Source organism: Rhinoraja longicauda, chromosome 7, assembly GCF_053455715.1.
Source record: "Rhinoraja longicauda isolate Sanriku21f chromosome 7, sRhiLon1.1, whole genome shotgun sequence".
Lineage (NCBI taxonomy): Eukaryota > Metazoa > Chordata > Chondrichthyes > Rajiformes > Arhynchobatidae > Rhinoraja > Rhinoraja longicauda.
Genome location: NC_135959.1, coordinates 63,134,271 through 63,159,907, shown reverse-complemented (window position 1 = coordinate 63,159,907; position 25,637 = coordinate 63,134,271). Strand labels below are relative to the sequence as shown.

The 25,637-nt window shown below is 44.0% G+C and overlaps 1 protein-coding gene across 2 annotated transcripts in view; it reads left to right on the top strand.

Annotated features, from left to right (window-relative positions):
- Window positions 1-25,637, top strand: part of maml2 (mastermind like transcriptional coactivator 2) — a 340,367-nt gene that overhangs the window by 217,800 nt on the left and 96,930 nt on the right. The window contains exon 2 of one of the 2 annotated variants that reach the window (XM_078402742.1): window positions 22,833-24,293. In XM_078402742.1, the coding sequence (XP_078258868.1) occupies window positions 22,833-24,293 (1,461 nt within the window). Of the gene's footprint in view, window positions 1-22,826; window positions 24,294-25,637 lie in introns of both variants that reach the window. The other variant, XM_078402741.1, reaches the window with a different exon arrangement.

Below are 25,637 nucleotides of genomic sequence, written 5' to 3'. Positions count from 1 at the left end.
TCCCGCTGAGTTACTCCAGCATTTTGTGTCTATCTACAGTTAGTGAAGATGGATTTGAACTTAGCTGCGATGAGCATGCAGCCAAATACCATCTCAGCACTTGCAATCAGGCCTTGCATGTTAAAAAAGCTGGTTGGCTAAATACCTAATCATTCTGTAATTGTTTGACTCTCATTTTTCTTTTTCAAAATTAGGCCGCAGAGCAGAAAATATTGGCCCCACGGTGCTTTCTGCTTCCTGTTTCAAGAAGAATGTATTTTTAATAGTGGGTTCTGCGACATTATCACAGCAGTGTAATAGAACCCGTCCTGTTTTATCATGCTGCAAGTCACATTGTACATTTTTATTTCTGTTACTGGGATTAAGGGGATTAGCAGAAGGAAGTAATTGAGGGATGTCTCCCAGGTGACATCAGACCACTCCATTCTGAATTCACACCATTAAAGTGGAGGAAACGGTTTTAAAACTGTTCATTCAAGTTGCAATTGCAGATGGGATTGTGGAAGTGTTGGATTGTTTGGGATATTTAGTTCAGAGTGATACAGCGCGGAAACAGGCCCTTCGGCCCACCGAGTCCGTGCCGACCAGCGATTCCCGCACACTAAAACTATCCTATTATACATACCAGGTTCCAATTACAATTTTACCAAGCCAATTAGCCTAAAATCCTGTTCATCTTTGGAGTGTGGGAGGAAACCAGAGCACCCGGTGAAAACCCACGCAGGTCATGGAGAGAACGTGCAAACTCCATACAGGCAGCAGCCGTAGTCAGGATCGAACCCGGGTCTCTGACGCTGTAAAGCAGCAACTCTACCTCTGTGCCACTTTGCTGCCCTCATTATGCAGTAGAATAGACGTGCATATTTTAGGATCCTGATGGTGTCTCCCTTGTGATGGGTTGCTTGTGTAGTAAAATATTTTAGAGGGTGAACAACTCGTTGGCACCCACAGGAGAAAGGAGAGCCAACAGGCTGGTTCCTCCCTGAACACAGCAGTATCTTCTGGTAATTGCAGCCACCCTGAAAGTGTGATGTTAAAAAAACATTCACTCTCACTGACAAAATAATTTCTTGTTTGTTTCAGCACATCGTGTTTGAAACCTCAGATTGTGGTTCCAGTAATTGTGATTCAAGGTTTTGTGGGAATTTCCTACAAATTCAAACTAATATAGATATAAACGACCAAAACTCATCATTCAGAGTTGGGAAAGTACAGATATGCTGTTCTCTTTGTAATTATCTTGTTCTGTGGAGTATGCAGAATATGAACGTGTATGAACCAGCACTCTTGGGATTTCCCAAGGGAAAGCCACAAAATGGCAAATGACATAAGATACAGTTTCATGCAAAGTCCCTAAGACGTACAGGTATGTAGGTTAATTGACTGGATAAATGTGAAAAATTGTCCCTAGTGGGTGTAGGATAGTGTTAATGTACGGGGATCGCTGGGCGGCACGGACTTGGAGGGCCGAAAAGGCCTGTTTCCGGCTGTATATATATGATATGATATGATATGACACCATAAAGTGAAGTGGACTGTGGGTGTACAGCTGCATTGGTCATGGAAAGTACTTTGACTCAAAATGATTTGTTCTATGATTCAGCAGAGATGCTGGTAACAGAGTGTGTTCTGCGATGCTCACAGTTCCGATAAGAGGCTGATATGAATGAAAGAAAACATTACCTTTTCTCCTCTATTCTCCCTGCACAGAGACACATAAGAACTGATTTATAATGTGGCTGTTCGCTGGAAGTCATAAAACCTAGTCATGATAATATGTACATTTCTGAATAGCCTTGAAACCATGTGGGGAGGTGTTTGTTGTCTTCCAAAGCTTTACTTTCCTTATAGGTAGAGACCAGTTAGTGGGGCTCAATTACAGTAAACTTTTGGGTTTGCATGCTTTTACACTCTTGTATGTATGGGGACTTTTATTATCTTATACCTCTCCATCTTCACAGTCATCATCAATCACTCAGTATAATTCACATCTCTCTCTACAGCAACTGCTTTACCTTTCCACTGGAATTCCCCCAGAGTTCACTGTTCAAAAGTGATGGTTTTCAAATGCTAACCAGCCTACACTTGTTCTTTAGCCTATTCAGGTTACCGAGGAAACTACTAAACATGCTTGTCATTTTGAAGAAGAAATGTTTTTAATAATCTTAACTTCCTGTAAAACCTTATCCATCACACTTTACCTATAACACACTTCTGACTCATGAGCTTTATCACAGTTCTAGTTTTCCTCCCTCGTTATCACAATAGGTCTTGCTGCGCCACTTGTCGGTTTATCATTTGAGCCAATAGCCGACTGATGTACACCAGGAATAGCTGTTATTAGTTTTCAAGCCTCGGTGTTGGGGATCGTTATTGACTTATCTGAGCCGCTGTTCTTGAGGAAGTCTGAATTTGTGATTGTCAAATTGAGCTAGGGCTTTGTTAAATTGTAATTTCTCTCCTCTGTCATCAGTGAAGATGTATTCATCCTCAAACTACATGTGTATTACAACTGCTGGAGCATTTGTTTTTGAGAAAGAAATCACTTACTTCAGGAAGGGAAGAAAATTGACATGGAGTAACATTTAGAAATCTGAAAGGAATACAAAAAATATTTGAAAGTACCTTGCACGAAGCTGAAACGCTGTGAGGTGTGGTCTTTGTTACAGTACTAGACCAAGTGGGCCCGTCCTCGTAGGGTTTCCATTGCGACCTGGGGAGATCGATTTTTTCCTTTAAAATAAATTGTCTGTTAAAAAAAAAAAAAAAAATCTCAATGGGGAGGGGGGGGGGGGGGGGGGGAGGGAGCCACTGACACCGTCCTTCCAGCGGCCATCTTCTTTCTCCTTCACTGTGGTACCGTGCTGCTCCAGGGGAAGGGGAGCGCAATTAAAGGCAGTTCAGAGTGCGTGTGGGGGTGGGAGGGAGAGTGGGACTGGGGAAGAGGGCAGGGTGCTGATGGGGAGGAGGAGGGGTGGGGGGCAAGGGGACAGGAGGGGTGGTGGTGGGGGGGGATGAGAGAGTGGTGGTTGGGGGGAAGGGGGAGGGTGTGGGAGGTTGAGAGGAGCAGAGAGTGGGGGTGGGAGAGTGGGACTGGGGCAGGGGACAGCGGGGAGGGGATTGTGGTGAGGGGAAGAGAGAGTGGGGGTGGGAGGGAGGGAGGGAAAGGGGGCGAAGGTGGGTGGTGGGGAAGGGGACAGTGAGGGTGAAAGGAGGGGGAGGGTTGGGGAGGATAGAGGGGATGTGGGGGGAAGGGGGCTGGAGAGTGGGGGTAGTGGGGAAGGGTCACTGTGGGGGTCAGGGGAGAGTCCGGGTGGGGACAAACATTGGACAGGACACCAGAGTCAATTATTTTCCATAAAATAGTACCCTGAGTTCTTTTATGGCCAGTTCATGGCTGACATCACCTTTGTTTATATTACCTCATATTTCGCACCTTACAACCCAGTGGCATGAATGTTGATTTCTCTAACTTCAAGTGACCCTGCATTCCCTCTCTGCCTGACCTGCTGAGTTGCTCCAGCACTTTGTGTCTGTCTTCGGTATAAACCAGCATCTGCAGCTTTGTCCTACACCTTTGTTTATCATGTCATTTGAACAAAGGCACCTTCAACAGTGCTGAACACCCTCAATACTGCACTGTAGGTGTCAACTTTCCAAACCAGAGAGAAGAATGTTACCACAGCTGGCTCATGTAATGTGCACATACATTTCTTATGTTAAGATTATGGCTCTGGATGTAATTAGGCTTCTGGAAATCACTCAAAGTAGAAATTCATCATGTGAGACCACAGACTTTTAAGTTGGGCCAATTATTCATCTTTGGTGAAGAATGCTTTGGCCTAAACTTAACCAAAACTAACATCCTATTCCAGTAAAGGTCTCATTGATAAAAAATACTATTTTAGCTGTTTTTATTTCATTCATTGTTCAGAGACGTGGCCATCTGGGGTGAGGTCATTTAGCTGGGCACAGATTCAAGATTGATCCTTAAAATTTCTACCTGGAGGATGCACCCAGGAAGAAACTTATACTAAAACATAAAAGGACCTTTATAGAGTCAATACGGCAAAGAAACAAACTCTTCACCTGCTGATGATAGACACAAAAAGCTGGAGTAACTCAGCGGGACAGGCAGCATCTCTGGAGAGAAGGAATGGGTGACCCGAAGGATCTCGACCCAAAATGTCACCCATTCCTTCTCTCCAGAGATGCTGTCTGTCCCGCTGAGTTACTCCAGCTTTTTGTGTCTACCTTCGGTATAAACCAGCATCTGCAGTTCCTTCTTACACATTTTGACTTCATCTGCTGAGCCCGATCCAAGTACAGGCTCCCATTTGCATTGATCCATTTTATTCTCCCCTTATTCCTATCAACTCCCCCAGACTCCATTGTTCCCCTGCACACCGGGGACAGTTTACAATGGCCAATTAACCCACCGACCCCAATGTGTTTGGGGTGGTGAAGATAACCCAAACACCTGAAGCAAAATCCATGCGGTCACGGCAAGAACATGCAGATCATACACAGATAGACAGCCAGGTTAGGATTGAACTCAGGGTGTTGGTACTGTGAGGCAGAAACTCGACTGCCTGCACCTTGTTCCCTGCGATGGAGATTATTTTCTACACAGTTACCTGAATGCTGCAAACAATGTTTTGGTGATGAATTTCTTTATGATTCTATTTTCATCATTTACCTTTTTGACCACTCATTGTGTGCACGCAAGAAAATATCTGGGATTTTGGGAGTCTATAGTGTGCAGTGTATATAAGAATCATGATCTGATGAAAAATAACTCGGGCCTTTCACCTGAAAAATATACATGTGCTTATCCTTCCATCCTTGATCTTCTGTCCCCTCCACCATTGTTTTATATGGTTTCTGTTTGATAGGTATGAAACTAAATTGCTACTATCTGGTCCTGAGAACAACTCATTAAACTTGGAGACACAAAGAAGTGCAGATGCTGGAATCTTGAGCAAAACACAAAGTGCTGGAGAAACTCAGCGGGTCAGACAACATGGAATGGAAGGGCTGCCTTTTGGATCGAATTATCCCTGTTCCTTTTAATTCCTCATCAAACTTGAAACCTAATAGCGAAGCTTGTTCCTCAAAAAGAGTGAACTTTGTCCATGAAGAATGATAGAGCTCTGATGTGTGGGAGACTGAGGGAACATGGATTGTCTTCTTTGGGTTCTGCCAGCTGTAATTATCACAATCAAAGGTGGCGCCAGTGGCATATATCCTCTCGGGGATGTTACTCATTCACCTGCTTCTGTGTAATAATCAGTGTGTTCTGTAAACCAGAATTTCTTGGAACTCAGCAATTACATAACCAACCTTAACCAAGTCCGCCTTAACCAACCTGATCTCCCGGCAGCTGAGCACTTTAACTCCCCCTCCCACTCCCAGTCTGACCTTTCTGTCATGGGCCTCCTCCAGTGCCATAGTGAGGCCCACCAGAAATTGGAGGAACAGCACCTCATATTTCGCTTGGGCAGCTTGTAGCCCAGCGGTATGAACATTGACTTCTCCAACTTTAGATAGTCCCTCTGTCCCTCCCTTCCCCTCCCCCTTCCCAGATCTCCCTCTATCTTCCTGTCTCCACCTATATCCTTCCTTTGTCCCGCCCCCCTGACATCAGTCTGAAGAAGGGTCTCGACCCGAAACGTCACCCATTCCTTCTCTCCCGAGATGCTGCCTGACATGGCTGAGTTACTCCAGCATTTTGTGAAATAAATACCTTCGATTTGTACCAGCATCTGCAGTTATTTTCTTACAATAACATAACCAAAACCATTTTGTTTGCACATTGTTAGGAACTCCCTCCTGGACAATGGATCTTTTTTCCCTTTGCCTGGATACCTCCTCAGGCTTGACCAGTTAATAAAAATTTTTTTGTCTTAGATTCAGAACTAATATATAATCGCACATCAGATCGATTATCACAGTCTATATTTTTAATCTCTCTCCATTCACCTTCTCATTGGCATTGATGCCTTCATCATTTATCATTGACCTAAAGTTCCATCCTTGCAGGCCCCATTTAATAACAGCGCAACTCAGAATATGTTGCCTTTATCTCTCAGCATCAAATCTTGTTTATTTATACTTTAACAAACATAATTGGCTCTATCTCTGCTCGCAAAATAATTGCATAATTATGGCAAGACCTTTTCTTTGTCTTAAAATGCTGTAGGCTGTCCCCGTCATTCATTCATGTTTTGTTTGGACCTACTTTTGCACATGTTCTCTTGTTTTCTAGCTCTGCTCTGTAATATATTCCCATTTCTCTGCACTGTATCAGACCCTTTAACCATCATGTCCATACATTCTAGATTTTTCTCTCCAAGCCTCCTGCTACATCTGTACCTCATTTCAGGATTCTTATTAAAATCTCCCCTTCAAATGCGTTTTTCTTAGCATCTGCTAAGCATCAGCCTACTTTTCAATCCCTTGAAAGTAAATGGAATCGAGGGCATAAATATTTCTCACAGTTTTATGGTGGAAAAAGAAAGAAGTTACCAGAGTTCCCAGAGGGTTGTCAAAATAGGTGGTGGAAGGTTAGTTACAGTCTATTCTGGATAAACATGGAATTTCTAGGATCACTTTGACCTTGCATCAATATGGAGTTTCACTCAAACTGGCAGCTTTTAAATTCTTGGCTTTGCTACAAACAGAAATGATATTTTTGTTGTGTCTGTTTTGGAAAGGAGTAAAATAGTAGCCTGTGTATACTTGATCCCTAATAGTCTTGCATTGCAGACTATGAAGGCCTACAAATCTCCACACACTACCAACACATTACAGACTTGAGGGTTCACAGCCAATTTATAAGTTTGTACGATGGGCCTTCTAGTTTTCTGTAAACAGGATGATTCTCCCCCGGGAACTATGACGTCAGTCCACAACAGAAAGCTACATTATTCAAACAAGTGGCAGTGTGAGTTAAAGTTCTTACGTTTGACATCCACGAGCTCGTACATTCGGCCCCTCGTATGTTCAGCCGCTCAAAGGAGCATCGGTGTATTTCTGAAAAGAAATGTGTTACTTTGGTAACTGCCCGTATCTATCCATGCGATTAAGGCCAGTACATTGATGCAGCTAGTACACCAGCTGTCTCGCGGCGCCAGATATCCTAGTTCGATCCTGACCTCAGGCGCTGTCTGTGTGGAGTTGACATATTCTCCCTGTGACTGCGCGGGTTTCCTCTGTGTGCTCCAGCTTCCTCTACATCACAAAGATGTGTGGATTTGCAGGTTAATTTGCCTTTATAAATTGCCCCTAATCTGTAGGGGATAGATGAGAAAGTGTGATAAATTAGAACTAGTGTGTATGGGTGATCAATTGTCAGCATGGACTCAGTGGGCCTGCTCCTGTGCTATATCGCTGAACGAAGGCCCAGGGATCAGGGTTCGATCCTGACTACAGGTGCTGTCTGTACAGAGTTTGTACATTCTTCCTGAGACCACGTGGGTTTTCTCCAGGTGTTTCAGTTACCTCCCACATTCCAAAGAGGTGCAGGTTTGTAGGTTAATTGGCTTTTGTAAAAATAGTCCCCAGTGTGTAGGATAGAACTAGTGTACGAGCAATCTATGGCCATTGCGGACTTGGTGGGATGATGGGCTTGTTTCTATGCTGTACCTCTAAACTAAAGAGTTGGCATTGGCCAAACTGATCTCCCGGTGGCCGAACACTTCAACTCCCATTCCCAGCCTGACCTTTCTGTCATGGGCCTCCTCCAGTGCCATAGTGAGGCCCACCAGAAATTGGAGGAACAGCACCTCATATTTCGCCTGGGCAGCTTGCAGCCCAGTGGTATGAACATCGACTTCTCCAACTTTAGATAGTTCCTCTGTCCCTCCCTTCCCCTCCTCCTTCCCAGATCTCCCTCTATCTTCCTGTCTCCACCTATAATCCTTCCTTTGTCCCGCCCCCCTGACATCAGTCTGAAGAAGGGTCTCGACCCGAAACGTCACCCATTCCTTCTCTCCCGAGATGCTGCCTGACCTGCTGAGTTACTCCAGCATTTTGTGAATAAATACCTTCGATTTGTACCAGCAGCTACAGTTATTTTCTTAATCTAAACTAAAGATTATCAGTAACAATTACTTTACCCTTTTTGGAAATGTACATCTCAATCTTTTCTTTCTCTCAAAAGTTTTATTCCCTTTTGGGCAATACGCCATCCTGGAGTCCGGTCTCCTGTAGGTCTTCCTAACTATAGAGTCTCTCATCACTATAGCACTGTCTGCCTTCACCCTACAGCTGACTGCTTTCACATGCACAGTCATTACCTCTCTAAGTATCCAACTGTGTGCAGTTTTGATATCCTAATTTGAAGAAGGGCATTCTTGCTATTGAGGGAGTGCAGCATAGGTTCACCAGGTTAATTCTGGGGATGGTGGGACTGACATGTGATGAAAGAATGGGTCGACTGGGCTTTTTCAGTCAGAGGGTGGTGAAGGTGTGGAATTCTCTGCCTCAGAAGGCAGTGGAGGCCAGTTCGTTGGATGCTTTCAAGAGAGAGCTGGATAGAGCTCTTAAGGATAGCGGAGTGAGGGGGTATGGGGAGAAGGCAGGAACGGGGTACTGATTGATAGTGATCAGCCATGATCGCATTGAATGGCGGTGCTGGCTCGAAGGGCTGAATGGCCTACTCCTGCACCTATTGTCTATTGTCTATTGTCTATTGTATTCACTGGAATTTAGAAGGATGAGAGGGAATCTTATAGAAACATGTAAAATTCTTAAGTGATTGGACAGGCTAGATGCAGGAAAAATGTTCCCGATGTTGGGGGAGTCGAGTACCAGGGGTCACAGTTTAAGAATAAGGGATAGGCCACTTAGGACTGAGATAAGGAAAAACTTTTCCAACCAGAGAGTTGTGAATCAGTGGAATTCTCTGCCACAGTAGGCAGTGGAGGCCAATTCACTGGATGTTTTCAAGAGAGAATTAGATAGAGCTCTTAGGGCTAACGGAATCAAGGGATATGGGGAAAAAGCAGGAATGGATACTGATTTTAGATGATCAGCCATGATCATATTGGATGGCGGTGCTGACTCGAAGGGCCGAATGGCCTACTCCTGCACCTATTTTCTATGTTGCTATGTTAAATGAGAATACTTGTTTTTGAGGGGAATGGCCACTGGACATTCCTGCACTCTCTGCCTTGCCCTGTTACCGTCCCTGGTGGCTACCCATCTAATTGCTGCCTGCTCCTAGCTGTGAACACCTCACTATCACTCCTATCTAGGTGGACCTTCCTCCTGAGGTCGCCCAGGCACAGCTCCGGTTCCCTCGCTTGGTCAACGAGGAGTTGCAGGTGCACGCACCTCCCTCAGGGGTAGTCCTCAGGGAAACTGAAAGCTGCCCTGATTTCCCACATCCTGCAGGAGGAGCAGACCAATACCTTTATCTGTTATCCCACCTGCAGCTAGACTTTTAAAACAAAGTCACAAAAACAAAACCTTACCTTATCATCGCCCTCTGCTCAGTCACCTTCCGAGCCAAAGCCTTAACACTTCAAAACATCATAAAAACACAGCACTTTCACTTTGTATTGAGCCATAGAAACATAGAAAATAGGTGCAGGAGCTGGACATTCGGCCCTTCGAGCCAGTACCGCCATTCAATGTGATCATGGCTGATCATCCAGAATCAGTACCCCGTTCCTGCCCTCTCCCCGTATCCCTTGATTCCGTTAGGCCTAAGCGCTAAGTCTAACTCTCTCTTGAAAACAGGCTTTCTTTGCCTGCTGTGGCAGAGAATTCCACAGATTCACAACTCTCTGAGTGTAAAAGTTTTTCTCATCTCAGTCCTACATTTTGTAATGTTTCATAATGAAGCATTTTGTAATGTTTTCTATTAGTGATTTTTTTAATTTCATGTGACTTTTTTAAAAAACACAAACTAATTTAAGGAAAGTATGGAATTTCCTGGGTGTGTTCACCATGGTTTTTGGCAACATTCTGCCTCTGATTAAGTCTGGGGAAGTGCCTATATTGCATTTATGATATCTTGCATTTATGAGTAATGAGCCTGATGCAGGCAACAGCACCACAGGGAGTCACTATCTCGTAGTGATTGAGTTCATTGTAGTGTTTGGAAAGGTGAAATATACAACAGTGAATCTTATTGTAAAGTATAATAAGGTTGACTGTGATGCAGTGAGACAGGGAAGATCCAGGCTGAATTGTGGGAATCAGCTAATGGGTAAGGACAATAAATGGTCAGTAAAGAAAGAGGTGCTCAATCATAGGTTTATAGGGAGGTACAAAACTAGTTTATATTCTGAAAATATAGGAATCCAATTTGCTTTGATTAATGAACATAAAACTATAAAAGTTAAATTGACAAATTTACTAAAACATCGACTCTATCAAGTATTCTATCAAATACTTACATCGATTCTATCAACTGGGAACAAAGGAAGGAACAAAAGGTAACAGATGAACATTAAGACCGACAAAAACCTCCCTATGAAAATAAGCTTGCAAGAAGAAGTGTAGTAAACAAAAGGGACTGGTTACAAGCAATTTATGAAAAGGGACTGGTCACGATGACAATGACAGTGTGAGAAAGGAAAAGGTGGCATTTTGTACAATACTGTATCTTTGAATCGGGAATTATAGGAAAGGCATGTTGGACATCCCACAAACAATAATACAGAAACAGTGATGCCAAAATTAACTGGCAAGGCAAGACCCCCCATATTAAAGTAAAGAAGTCCAGAGAGTCAAGAGTGTTTTATTGTCATATGTCCCAGATAGAACAATGAAATTCTTACTTGCAGCAGCACAACAGAATATGTAAACATAGTACACTCTAAACAATATAATAAACGAGAGAGAAAAAAAGTTCAGTGTGTATATATACATATACTCACAAATACACCTATGTATAGACCATCAATATATATATATATATATATATATACACACACACATACATACACACACACAAAAAACAAACAATAATAATGCACTAATAACAATAATACTCTTTGTAGTTCTGAGCTTATTTCAGGTAGTGGTGTTTAATAGCCGAATGGCTGTAGGGAAGAAGCTGTTCCAGAACCTGGACGTTACAGTTTTCAGGCTCCTGTACCTTCTTCCCGATGGTAGGGGTGAAATGAGTGTGTGGCCATGTGCTGGCACCATTTGGCCAATCGATCGATCTCACTTCTATACTCTGACTCATCACCATCTGTAAATTGAGGGCAATAAAGCCGTGTGTGGGGGGGGGGGGGGGGGGGGAGGGGGGGAGGGGGGGAGGGGGAGGGGTGCAAATCTCCAAAATGTTTCCATTCCAACGATTTGTTGGCAATAGATGAGAACGTGTGCAGTTGATTTTACTGCAATCTTCCAAAGTTCTCCTGATTCAGGAACATATTCACTTTTTAAGAAAGGTGAGAGAGTGAAACGAGAGAATTAAAGACCATTAGACCAATGCTGCCTGTCAGGATATCACTGAGCCCTGTACACAGGAATACTTTGACTGAACATTAAAAAAACTTTATTTGATCAGAGAGAGCCAGCATGGATTTGTAAAACGTACATCGTGTCTGTCAAACTTGACCGACATGTTTGAAGAGATTATTAAAGCTGCAGACAAGGGAAGGTTTATGGATATTATTTAAATGGATTTCCAGAGGTTTTGTCAAAACGTTCCTTAGAAAAGAGGATGAGGTAAAGTTGAAGGTTGTAGAATTAAAGTAAGGAAATTTGCTGAATAACAGGAGTCAGTAGAGATAATTGGCAGATACTCAAAATTTGGAAAATATAATGAGTGCTGTTGTGCAAGGAACAGTGTTGGTGCCACAGCTATTCACTGCATTTATAAATGAGCTAGATAATAGGATAGGAAGACATCATCAGATTTTCTGATGACACCGATAGCGGTGTTGTAAGCAGTGTAGTTGGAAGCATGAAATTACAAACAATTGTTAATAAATAAAGCAGAAGTATTTAAATCTAGCCTCACCCAAGCGTGCACTGTTTGAAGTGTGGAAATTGGCCAGCAACACTGCCTGGCTAGAGTTGAACTTTAATGGGAATCCACAGGGCAGACTTCCTTCCTGTAAGAAGGAACTGCAGATGCTGGTTTAAACTGAAGATGGACACAAAAAGCTGGAGTAACTCAGCGAGACAGACAGCATCTCCGGAGAGAAGGGATGGGTGATGTTTCGGGTCAAGACCCTTCTTCAAACTGAAGAAGGGTCACGACCCGAAACGTCACCCATTCCTTCTCTCCAGAGAAGCTGCCCGTCCCGCTGAGTTACTCCAGTATTTTGTGTCTCTATTCATAGTGAATTAAATTGTTCAGCCTGTCTGGGATGCTGATTGGGAGCAAAACTGTCTGCTTTCCTCCTGCTCGGTAGGTTTGTCCTTAATTTTCCTGTCTTAAATTGTGCCTCGCACTTACTTCACCACCCCTCGCTAATGTTCTCAGACACCACCCAGTGGGGTTTTGGTCTCTCTCTGACCCCCACTCAACCTCACCACATCTAGATCCTCTCTCCAAACTTTTACTCCATCCAAAACTGACCACCCAATCCTTCCCCAGGGTTTTGGTGCTCTTCCTGACTTCACCCACCCCAAGCCTCGGTCCTTCAACCTCCTCCTCGTCCCATTCTTTATTTTTTTTAATTTATTTTTTTAATAGGTGCGGGAGGAGGCATTTCGGCCCTTCGAGCCAGCACCGCCATTCAATGTGATCATTGCTGATCATTCTCAATCAGTACCCCGTTCCTGCCTTCTCCCCATACCCCCTGACTCCGCTATCCTTAAGAGCTCTATCTAGCTCTCTCTTGAATGCATTCTGAGAATTGGCCCCCACTGCCTTCTGAGGCAGAGAATTCCACAGATTTACAACTCTCTGACTGAAAAAGTTTTTCCTCATCTCAGATCTAAATGGCCTACCCCTTATTCTTAAACTGTGGCCCCTTGTTCTGGACTCCCCCAACATTGGGAACATGTTTCCTGCCTCTAACGTGTCCAACCCCTTAATAATCATACGTTTCGATAAGATCTCCTCTCATCCTTCTAAATTCCAGTGTATACAAGCCTAGTCGCTCCAGTCTTTCAACATATGACAGTCCCGCCATTCCGGGAATTAACCTAGTAAATCTACGCTGCACGCCCTCAATAGCAAGAATATCCTTCCTCAAATTTGGAGACCAAAACTGCACACGGTACTACAGGTGCGGTCTCACTAGGGCCCTGACATTACCACATCTCCCCACAATCCTTTCTCCGATCTCGATGATCTAACCCAACACCCAGTGTTGGCTTTGTTCTTCAGATTGTCCAAAGGTTATGGCTGGGTGCTTGGCAAAATATCCAAGCCTGGGGCCTAGTCTGCAAAAGATTTGCTGCAGGGTAACTGTGATCTGACAAAGGGCTGCAGACCTGAAATGTTGGCTGCTTTGTCTTTCTGTAGATTCTGCCTGGCCTGCTGAGTTTTTCCAGCAGCATTGTCTATATTTAAGAATGTTTGCACTCTATCATACATACCATCAGGCCAAACCTGCTGGGCCTGGCCTGAAGTTGACATCCATGGTCAGCACCTCCTTGCATTCAAGTGAGTTGGATATGGAGTACTGCTGGTTCTATGTGGCCTTGTATCAGGAGCTTGTAGGGTGCAGGTGATGGGGTGTAGACATCCATCCAGGAATAATAGTGACGGGCTTTGACAGCAGGTGGAGTTGGAGGTTGGTCTGTGTCTGCCTTCAAAAACTACAAGGCATTTCAGTGGTTTCTATATATAAACAATGAAAAGTAATTACTGAAAACTTTTTCAAAAATGATTTAAAATCCATGGTAACAGTTAAAAACATACAAGATTTTTTTTGGTATTTCCTTCCTTTCCCCATTGATCGGTATGAACGTTTTTCGATTGTAAGCAGACCATTTAACAGACTGTAAAATACAGCATGTAAAAGCAACTTATGATCCTTGTACAATCTTGTTGCTAGGAGAATAATATTTTGCTGCAAAATGGCAGCTGTGTGGGGAAAATAGTCCCATCAAAAGCACTTAATGTTATGACAATCTCATTCAAAATCGAGCAAACATCACTTTAATTGGCCGAGTGAGGACAGAGAGCACACTGTGGAGTGGGGATGTGAACGACCCCAGTCCACCCAAAGATCTGTTCGTACAAAATCTGTGGCAATGGTGCTCAGCAATCATGGGCCAGGCAAGGAGCTAGTATGTAGGGTTACCCCTCCTTCTGATCTTCACGCACACGCACATGCACACCTCTTTCGTTTCAACACCTCTCACCCCCAAGCTTCTTTCCCCTCTCCCACTGACTCATCATCACGCGCACTTCCCTCTCGTCCCCTCTCCCCACCGCTCTCATCACGCGCATTTCCCTCTCGTCCCCTCTCCCCACCGCTCTCATCTGGCAGGGACTGTCCAACTTCCTCCCTCATTCATCATTCTTTCCTTTTTTAGTTCAGTTTAGCTTAGAGATACACCACGGGAACAGGCCATTCGGCCCACCGAGTCTGCGCCGACCAGCGATCCCCACATATTAACACTAACACCACCCTACACACACTAGGGACAATTTTACATTTGTACCAAGCCAATTAATCTACAAACTTGTACTTCTTTGGAGTGTGGGAGGAAACCAAAGATCTTGGAGAAAACCCACGCAGGTCATGGGGAGAACGTACAGACTCCGTACGGACAAGTACCCATAGTCAGGATCGAACCCGAGTCTCTGGCACTGCAAAGCAGTAGCTCTACCGGTGCGCCACCAAGCTGGATTCCATTTCCTCTGCTGCCATTTCCACATTTCTCTCCCCCAGCTGTCCATCTGCAATCGGCCAATAAACCTTTCATCACCTGCATCTAACGATTGCTTGCCAGCTCTTGCCCCACACTGTCTCCCCTCCATATCTGTCCAGTTGAAAAGTTCCAACCTGGAACATCAACTGTCCATTTCCCTCCACAGTTACTGCTTGACAAGCTGAGTGATTGTTTGTTGCCTCTGGTGATCATAATATGGTCCCCTACCCCTACCTCTAACCTGTTGAAAATATTTTTGCACCGCTTTTACAAAGGGTTGATTTTGGTAGCAATATCCCTGGATTGTACCAGCTGGAAATCACTTGGATTGACTCAAAAATGCACGAAGAATGCCCGGTGGTGCTGAAAAGACCAGAGATTCCAACAATTCCTGAATTGTAGAGTGTTGAGAGCATTTATCCCATGTTTCATGCTTTCTCTCCTGTATGCTGTATAGAGAGTCTGCTGCCTGCTTTTGTACAGCAAATTAATTGGAATTCTCCCCACACTCTGTATTGTAACCACACCAATTCGCCACATTCTATACTGTGACCTGACACAACAATTCGCCCGCTCCCTGCAACCAAACCAACTCTCCCCACACTCTGTACTCTGACTATATTAACTCTGCACACTCTGTGCTGTGATCATGCCAACTCTCCCCACATTTTGTGTTGTAGCCAAACCAATTCACCACACGTCACTATTGTACAGCACCCTGTACTGTGACCACTCCACACTCCCCCCGCACTCTACACTGACCACATTATCTCTCCCCACACCCTGTACTCTGTCTACATCAACTCTCCCTATACTCTGTACTGTGACCACACCAATGACCCCAGAGTTTGTTCTGTAACCCCCCACATCAACACCCCCACACTTCGTTGGGGGGAGTTGGTATGGGGGTCTCGGTACAAAGAATCCCCCTCAACTAACAGTCTCCTCCACCTGGCGGAACTCGTTCTCATCTTCAACGACCTCTCCTTTGACTTCTGTCTCTCTCTTCAAGTCAAAGATGTAGCCATGGGCACTCACATAGGTTCCAGCTAGGCCTTTCTTTTTGTTGGTTACGTTGACTACTCCTTGTCCCAAATGTATATCAAAGGCATTCCCTAACTCGTTCTGCCCTACATCATCAGTTGCATTGGGGCTGCCTCCTGCACCCGTGCACAACATGTTGATTTCATCAACTTTACTACTAACTTCCACTATCTCTAACACCTCTCTCCCCTTTCCCCCCTTTGACGACACACAGGGACAGTTTCTTCCTAGCTGTTACCAGGCAACTGAACATCCTATCAACAACTAGAGAGCAGTCCTGAGCTTCCATCTACCTCACTGAAGACCCTCGGACTATCTTTGATCGGACTTTACTGGGCTTTATCTTGCACTAAACGTTATTCCCTCTATCATATATCTGAAAACTGTGGCTGGCTGGATTGTAATCATCCGCTGACTGGTTAGCACACAACAGAAGCTTCTCACTGTACCTTGGTACACTTGACAATAAACTAGACTAAAGGACACCTCCTCCCAGCCTTCCTCTTGCAAGGACAACGCCCCTCACTCTCAATTTCTCTGTCTCAGCTGCATCTACTCCCGAGGTGAGGCTTTCCATTCTAGGACATCTGAGATGCCCTCTTTCACCTAACAGCCTACGGCCCAACAGTATGAACATTTAATTCTCCAATTTCAAATAACTCCTGTCTATCCTGCTCCCTTTTCCCTGCCTTGCCCCCACCCCTGTGCGCTCACTTCCCCCGTAATCTTCCACGACCCCACTCACCCTGCTCCTTTCATAGAAACATAGAAAATAGGTGCAGGAGTAGGCCATTCGGCCCTTCGAGCCTGCACCGCCATTCAATATGATCATGGCTGATCATCCAGCTCGGTAACCTGTACCTGCCTTCTCTCCATACCCCCTGATCCCTTTAGCCACAAGGGCCACATCTAACTCCCTCTTAAATATAGCCAATGAACTGGCCTCAACTACCTTCTGTGGCAGAGAATTCCACAGACTCACCACTCTCTGTGTGAAGAAATGTTTCCTCATCTCGGTCCTAAAAGACTTCCCCCTTATCCTTAAGCTGTGACCCCTGGTTCTGGACTCCCCCAACATCGGGAACAATCTTCCCGCATCTAGCCTCTCCAACCCCTTAAGAATTTTATATGTTTCTATAAGATCCCCCCTCAGTCTTCTAAATTCCAGCGAGTACAAGCCTAGTCTATCTAGTCTTTCTTCATATGAAAGTCCAGCCATCCCAGGGATCAATCTGGTGATCCCAGATTTCCCTTCCATACACTCATCTCCCATCTCTGAGTCGCATATTCCCCATTTATCCCTTCACCCTGTCCTTTTCCACCCATATTCCTCCCTCCAGCTTTACATGTCACTCCTACTCTTCTTTCCTTGTCTGACACCCATTTGTGTCCTTTTCACTTCCACCTTCAGCAATCTACCAATCACTCCCCCGTTCACCTTTATGCTGTTATCACTCGCCCTGCTTTGCTCCACCCTCACCTCTCTTTTCCAGATTTCTCCTCCCTATTCCATCAGTCTGAAAAAAGGTCATGACCCAAAACATTGTCTGTCTATTCCCACCATAGATGCCCCTGACCCGCTGAGTTCCTTCAGCACGATGGGGTTTTTTTTACTCAAGATTTAGTCTTTGCAGTTTCTTGGGTCTCCCCACACTCTGAACTGAGGTTCCCCACATACCCTACACTCTGACCACACCAACTCTCCTCGACACCCTGTATTGTGACACCGACTCTCCCCATACTCTGGCACTGACTCTCTCCACACTCTCGACAGTGACAACACTGATTCTCCCCGCACGCTGTACTTTGATCACACCAATTACTCCTGCACTCAGTACTGTGACCCCAACATCAACAGTGCTCACACTCTGTAATATGACCACACCAATTCCCCTCTGTGTTGTGGCCACACTAACTCACCCCCTCCTCTACTGTGACCGCAGTAATTATTTGCACACTGTGGACTGTGAACACATCAATTCCAACTCTCTCCCCCCGCCCTCCCCCCGCCCCCTCCTTCACACACACTCTGAACTGTGATGACACAAATTTGTGATTTATTAAGGTAATTGAGGGATAGATACCACAGCAAAGTTGAGTTGAGGTAAATGGTCAGCCTTGATCTCAGTTCATAACAAATCGGTCATGAGGGATCAAATGGCTTTCTCTTGAGTATTTTTTTTTACTGCAAAATTTAAGGGTAAGTGTTCAATTTTAATAAATGATCAAATGTTCTATGGTCAATTTTGGTAGATTTTAATGAGGCCCACATACTATGGTTCAGCACTACTCCTCCAAGGTACAATGCATCTGTACTTAAGCGAGCTGGTTGCCACAGATATGTATAATTTTGACATAATCACTGATCAAATTTCATGCACTGTACTGCTGAATTACCTTTACATTTCTCAACACCATCCTAAGGTAAAACCTTCATTCAAATTTAACTTAGAATAATTATTTTCTCGTCTGCATTATCATGGAAGGAGTGTCACTTAAGCTCTGATCAAATGTTATAGACGACAGACGATGGGTCCCTTTTACATTGTCCATTACTACTGCAGCCCTGCAGGGGAATAGCAGAATAAGAAGCAGCTGAAAGTCTACGTCAGGTCACAGTGGATGTACTTAATTCCTGTTCACAATACTGCTTTCAGGCAAAAACAGGATTGTTTATATTCCAATGGAGAAAATTCATTTTGAAAGAGGGTGATTGGAATTTCCTCTGGGATTTTTCTGATCGACTTCCGCCAGGGCCACAGATGAGCTGCTCAAATGGCTTTATGCCTCTCTTCTGCCAAAGTGATAATGACTTTACCATACAGAATGTCCCAAGCTGTTTCAAAAATAGTTGGGAGTGGAGGGAAATACGAATTGATTAAGAGTTAAGTGCAGAATTATGGTAACAAACAAAATGATTAAATGATGGTCTCTGAGGATATCAGAGGGAGGGGCCACATAAAGAAATGACTTCATAGCATGCTAGCTGAAATGGCAGTAATAATGATTAACATCACTTTTTCTTTGGGAGAAATGCAGTGACTAGGGGACCATGCGGCTGAAATATTGACATGTTAAATATATCGTATTGGCCACGGTTTTTTGCAATTGACTGCTGTTTTCTCTTCTCTGGCTGTTCGTAGTGTTACTAATGATTACTATGAGGACATAGGCAGAGGTTCTGCTCTAGTTGTGGAGGCAATAGACAATAGACAATAGGTGCAGGAGTAGGCCATTCGGCCCTTCGAGCCAGCACCGTCATTCACCGTGATCATGGCTGATCATCCACAATCAGTACCCCGTTTCTGCCCTCTCCCCATACCCCCAGACTCGGCGATCGTTAGGAGTATCTAGCGCTCTCTCTCTTGAAAGCATCCAGTGAATTGGCCTCCACAGCCTTCTGAGGCAGAGAATTCCTTGGTACCATCACGTCAGCCTAGAAACCCACCCAACAGTGTCGAGGAGTGTGCACAAGGGACCTTCATTGGTCCTCAGGCCTTCTTCTTTGGCAACAGGCACCCACTCACTGCTTTGAATTTTTGAAATTACTTGTATTCCATCAGACACTGAGCCAAAGTTCTGCATTGAAAGCCTGCTGAGATTTTTTCTGCCTTTTTATGAATAGGACACAGATGAGCAATCTTTCACTTTGTCGGAGAGAGTCACCAGCATTGTAGCTACAGCAGACCAATCATGCAATGATGCCATGATCAGCAGTATGACAACTTTTGTGTTGTGTTCTGTCATAAAACTGCAGCGTGCTACCAAGAGCTGTAATCTCTGAGAGATTGGCACTTCAGACAGTGGGAACAGCAATTTGTGAGTGAGTCTGAGCTGAAGATAGCTATCTTGCTATCCGGAATTGCAAGGCTTCATCATGACTGATCATAGAGCCCACTAATAGCAGTGATTATCCACCACCACTTTCTGCTTGGTTTTGTTGAGCTAGAAAATCTTTCCTGAACTGTCGGCCTACTAAATTCTCTCTCTGCAGCCTCCACTTCGAGATAGCTTAAGTTGTGGCTTCACCAGCTTCATAAAAATATCATGGAGAGCCCGATTAGTTTTCTGACAGCAGTGATGGAGAAATAAACAGTGTACTGGGCTGTATGGCAATAGAATTTAGTGTTAGTGAAGAAGGGTTTTGACCAGAAAAATCACCATTTCTCTCCAGAGTTGTTGCCTGTCCCACTGCGTTACTTCAGCGTTTTGTGTCTATCTTCGGTGTAAACCAGCATCTGCAGTTCCTTCCAACAGAATTTAGTGGTATTCATTTTCTACGGCTGATGGTGGCCCATTGCACGCCCATTTAGGACTTCTAGATCCGTCCGCTTATCAATCCATTCCGCTAATCAAGTGGCATTTAAGTTTGAAATCCCACTTCAAACTTTAAGTTTGAAAGGACTGTGTAAGAATCATTTCTGCATGTTGGCAACTGTTAAATTTGTTTCATTATGTGCGGGGATCGCTGGGCGGCGCGGACTCGGTGGGCCGAAGGGCCTGTTTCCGCGCTGTATCTCTAAATCTAAAATCTAAATTATCACCGAATACGTGGTTGATCTGAGATTTATGACAGAAGGGTGCTGTAAGTGTCATTGATGCTGGTCCTGTGTTACATGCAGCTAATGTGCCAAAATAATATGTTGTGTTATTCCTTTCTTACGGACTAGTTCTAAATCAGCATTACAAATGAGGGATATTATAATGTTATAGTATCTTACTTGTTTCCAGTTACATATTTATTTCTTTTAAGTACATACGTCGTTTGCTCAGTCAAGCCCTCACGTTGCCATTTGTCATAGATCTTTTTATCAAGTGGTGTGTGGACCTAGGAGATCAAAGCCTGCTTAATTAACAGCTACAATTGGAGAGTTGCTGTAATCACCAGGCCATTCCGTTGTTACAACAAAAAAAAATTATTCGCTTGAATACTATATATCTTATGTTTGCAATATCTGTGTTCTGGATTTAAAATAATTTTACATGCATTGTTAAATTCTGATTCGGTGCAGCAGAGTCAGTGTGAGACGAAATTTACAATCTTGTAGATTTTACTATCCCCATGTGTGATTCTTGCAAAAATACTAATAACTGCAAAAATATTGAATAAATAGTTGCTTGGATCGTGAAGCATTTACTTTAGCATCTGGAGGATACTGCGCTGCATGTATTATTCTTGATAGGTTATTATATCGTAACTGGGATTATTTCTAATAGATTGGATACATGGTGGAATCAACCTTCTTACAAGTAAAGTGCAAAGAATCAGCCATTTGATGCCTAGCCTTTTAAACCCAGGTTCAAAGAGTAAGTGTATTGCACCATCATAATTTAGAACCAGTCTCGTTATTGAGTATGTGCTTGTTTAGTGAAGTAAACTCTACACCTTCAGAAGGTGTGGTCCTCGCAAGAGGAGTTTAATTAAGCATTGGTCACCTTGCAGCAATGTATGTCCATCCATCTGAATGGTAGCCAGTTGCTGGAACAGCTGATAGCAAGGGATTCCAAGAACCCTTGATGGAGGCACAGGTGCCCTTCCACTTTTCCCACAGATCCTGTCGGGATCAGTGCTGGAGGAACGGGATGGTTATATTTCTGGGGCATTGGGATTTTGCTGGCAGTATTTCTGCACTGATTCATTATTTTTTGCGGACAATAACACATTTACGGAGAGGTGAAATAAAGTGCAAGTGCCACAACATCATAGCTGAAAGCTTACAAAAAAAGACCCCCAATTGCCTGAAGCAGAGTATTTTCAAAAATGTCAGCACAATCAAAGGAGGTCCTCTTTTTTAATTTCTGGGAGTTACACTTTAAAAATGTGACCCTCTTAGAATGTTCATTCATTTTTTAACCAGTGATGCAAGGAGAATTTGACCTCTATCACTGCTGCTGAGCGCATGTAGCGTTTTGTACACTTGCTCATCTAATAAATACCCCACATATGGCAATGCAGGCAAAGTGGTGACACAGGGAATATAATGTAGTGCTACTGTCTCACAGCCTCGGTGACCTGGGTTCAATCCTGATCTTGGTTGCTGTCGGCACATAGTTTGCACATTCTCCCTGTAACTACAAGGATTTCCCCCGAGTACTCTTGTTTCCTCTCAGGGGCATGCCAGTAGTTAAGTTAATTGACAACTGTAAATTACTCCAAGTGGAAACCATTGGGGAATTGGACACACGAGAGAAAATAGGCTACATGAATGAAGTGGGAAAATGGGGTCAATGGGATGATTGTGAGAGTGCATTACACTTGTTGGGCTGAATGGCCTCCTTCTATGTGGCATGACTGTGAGTACATATTACCTGCTTTTTCCCTCCATGCCGAAGAGAGGTTTAAGAGGGCAGTGTTGGTTGAGTTGTCTCCAGATGCTGCCTCAAGTGGCAAAGATGTGACATGCTAAATAATGGCACAAAGAATTTAGAGGTCTTAAATTTTTCAACATTATATAGTCAACTGTTATTTTCTTACATTGCTTCACGGACACAAATTCATCGACCCATTCACCACTTATCAAGCGGTGGGACCGCACAGGGTAAGGGATGCTCTTCCTAGCAGTTCAACAGTTTGGAAGGTTTTCTTTTACTGAAGGCTACTATGCTAAGCAATGAGGTATCGCACCCTATAAGACAGCATGTGCCCTCCACCAGCGCATTCCTTGTCTTCCAATTCTGAAATGACCCCTCCCTTAAAATAAGGGCCAGTGAGGTGATGGATGGCAGGCAGTTATTGGGTTGTTTGCTATATAGGGATGTGGGTGCAAATGATCCAGCCATGTTGGTATAGTTTTCCATCAGAACCGGAGGTACAAGATACGGACTGACTCCTCACATTCCGATGGCAGACATCCCAATGTGATAGGTTAAATTGTGGTGCATGGGTTGTAGGTAATGTTTTAGTAGCATTTTTTTCCCGAGATAGTTGATAAATTCAGTACAGTTGAAAGAGATTAACACATTTTCTGTCTTTTTAGTTACAGGGCTCCATAAAGAGAAAGCTGGAAGGAAATGCTTCACCCGTCAGCAACGACAGACCAAATGGCATTTCTGATGGGACTTTCCAAATGGATATTAAGAGAATAAGAGTGGATGAAGGTGGTCTTGCAATTGGCCAAAGTGGGCACCAGCTCAGTAATGGACAAAGCCAAGCCCTGCAGGGTTCAGTCACAATGGGACCTGGAACTCCAGGAAAAGATGGGAGCTTGATTGGAACTACCCAAGCCAATGGTGGTGATGCCAGTTCTGGTTTCAGCTTGCCACTCAATAAAAAGATGAAACAGGAGCCGACAGAGAGTGTTTCGTGCAGTGAGCATTTAAATAACCAAATCTCTAACAACAATATGCTGTTTGAATCCAAAGATGATCTAGGAATGCAGCTGCTTGATCCAGATTTGCAAGATTTATTTGATGAATTGACAAACATGTCGGGCGTTCCCCCGCTGAGTGAGAGTGACCTGGACAATATGTTAAATCCCAACATTCGAAATGAAGAATCATTCAACATAGACATTGGTCAGCAAAACCAGAGCAGTACACCAAAGCCGCATTCACAGTTGGAGAATCCAACGATAAAAACTGAATACTCGCCTGGTTTTCCTCAGGCATCGGTAGGGTCACCCCAAATGCGGCCTCCTTCCACAGGACCCCCCTACTCCATGGCAAACACAGCCATGTCTGTTCCTTCACCCATCTCCTCGGTAGCTCAATCTCAAAACCAATCCCAGCAATCCTTACCATCTGCACCAAACAGAGGCCTGTCCAATTGGCACGACCTGTCTCATGCACAGCAGCTGAAGAAGATTGCAGATAATCGGCAACAGCACGCCATGCTGCAGCACCAGCAGCAAAATCAGGCAGCTTGCTGGCCACCTGCTCCACAGTCGGGCCCTTCATCGGGAACGTTTGGCCAGGAGAAAATACCCAGTCCCTCAATCCACCAGCAGCCCTTTAGCTCCCCAAATTCACTGCTCTCCGGGGTATCCACCAACAGCAGCCAGTCAAAAAACATGAATAACTGCCTCTACAAGACTCCAACTGCAGCACAAACTGGCCACCTAGACATGATAATTCACCAGCAGCAACAACAGGCACACAATATAAGTCGCAGCTTGATGAACGCCAATTCTGCATCCCCAGACCAATTGTCATACAGTAACACCAAGCCCTTGTCTCATTTTGACCCAGAGCCAGGTCAGATCTCTTCAATCCTGGATACTCAGACCAAGCCTTCTGTCTTGCATTATACACAGCAGCAGCAGCAGCAGCAGCAGCCTACCGCACCAGTGCAGCAGCAGCCTGCTCCCCCATCAGGTCACCTCCAAAGTCAAACAATCCAACGAGCGCAGATACCAATTGCATTGCAACAGAAGATGCTTCTGCAGAAGATGCAACAGAGCCAACAGCCTTCAGCACTGCAGTATCCTCTGTCTCAACATCGGCAGGTATGAGTCAGCCTTTTGCAAATATCTTAGGGTAACCGTGAAATGGTTCCCTCTTTTATTTTTATTAACAGCACGTTTGTCAATTTAGCTGCTCATCATGGTTAACACTGCTGAGAAAGATATATTGTTCACAGATACCTTCCAATATATGCACAGTCAGTAAGGAGATTGATGCTCATCATGGGTATTAACTTTACAATGGTTTCAGTGTATTGTGATTTTACAGTTCAAGACCCACTGTTTGAACAATTTAAAAGTCATTGCTTAGATTTTTTTTAAAAATTATTCCATTAAAGGCTGTTCTTGTAATATTAAAGATTTTAAGAATCTTTAAACATTCAGTGGTGTTGAAAGTTTAATGGGGCTCTATTACCAGTTCTGAAATACCTTGGGGAATCTCCGATTGCCAGTAATTGCAGGATATAATGTTGGTGGTTTAGCTTTGGATACCTTTTGTTGATATGTAAATAAAACAGGGGGTCAGTCCCAGCTAGAGTATTGTATCCTATTTTGTGTACTGCAATTTATGAAGGATGGAAGAGAAAGACATAAAACTAATTGGCCACAATTGTTGGCAAAGTGACGGGTTGGTGAACTGAACTAGATGTGGTTAACCTTTGAGCAAAGAAGATAAAAGAGGAGATTCAAATAAGAGTGTCGACGGTCTTGAAAGCAGAAAAAAGGACATTCAGTACTGTTGTGAATTTCACTGACTGGATAAGTTCCAAATTTCCACTGTGCAAACATTTAAGTCTCATGGCCGTAAAAGAAAAGCTGGACGATTAAGACATCCACATCATTTTCAACAGCTGTTAATGCTGAACAATTAATCTTTCACCTCATCTCTTCACCCAGTTCTCACCTCTGCTGCCGCCTAATTTGCGTGTAGCTAGAAAACATAAAGAAACCCAGGACTAACAAGGGAAGAAAAATACTAAATGAAATTCCTTTTTCAATACATTGGTTGTTACTTTTTAATTGCACCTGCATTGTAAATGATGCCGTCTTTGTTCCAGCCAGGAATCAGTCCATCTTCCTCTTCACAGGTCACAGAGAGTTGGTACCTATCACACCTGCTAATGATGTGTGTTTTCCACTGGTTCACAATTCCCTGGAGAGAACAAGATCTAACATCTAATTTATTCCTCCCGTTACATAGCTCATGTCCCCTGGATCTCTCCAATCTCTTGCATGGTAATAATCCATCAGTAGGCACATGTCCTGCTCTTTAATTGATTTATACATCTTGAATGGTTATTGCCCCTAAATCTAGCGATCCATCTTCCAGCTCTCTTCTGGGCCTTTTCTGAGACCTTTTAAGTCCCTCGTGGTGTAAAGTGGCCA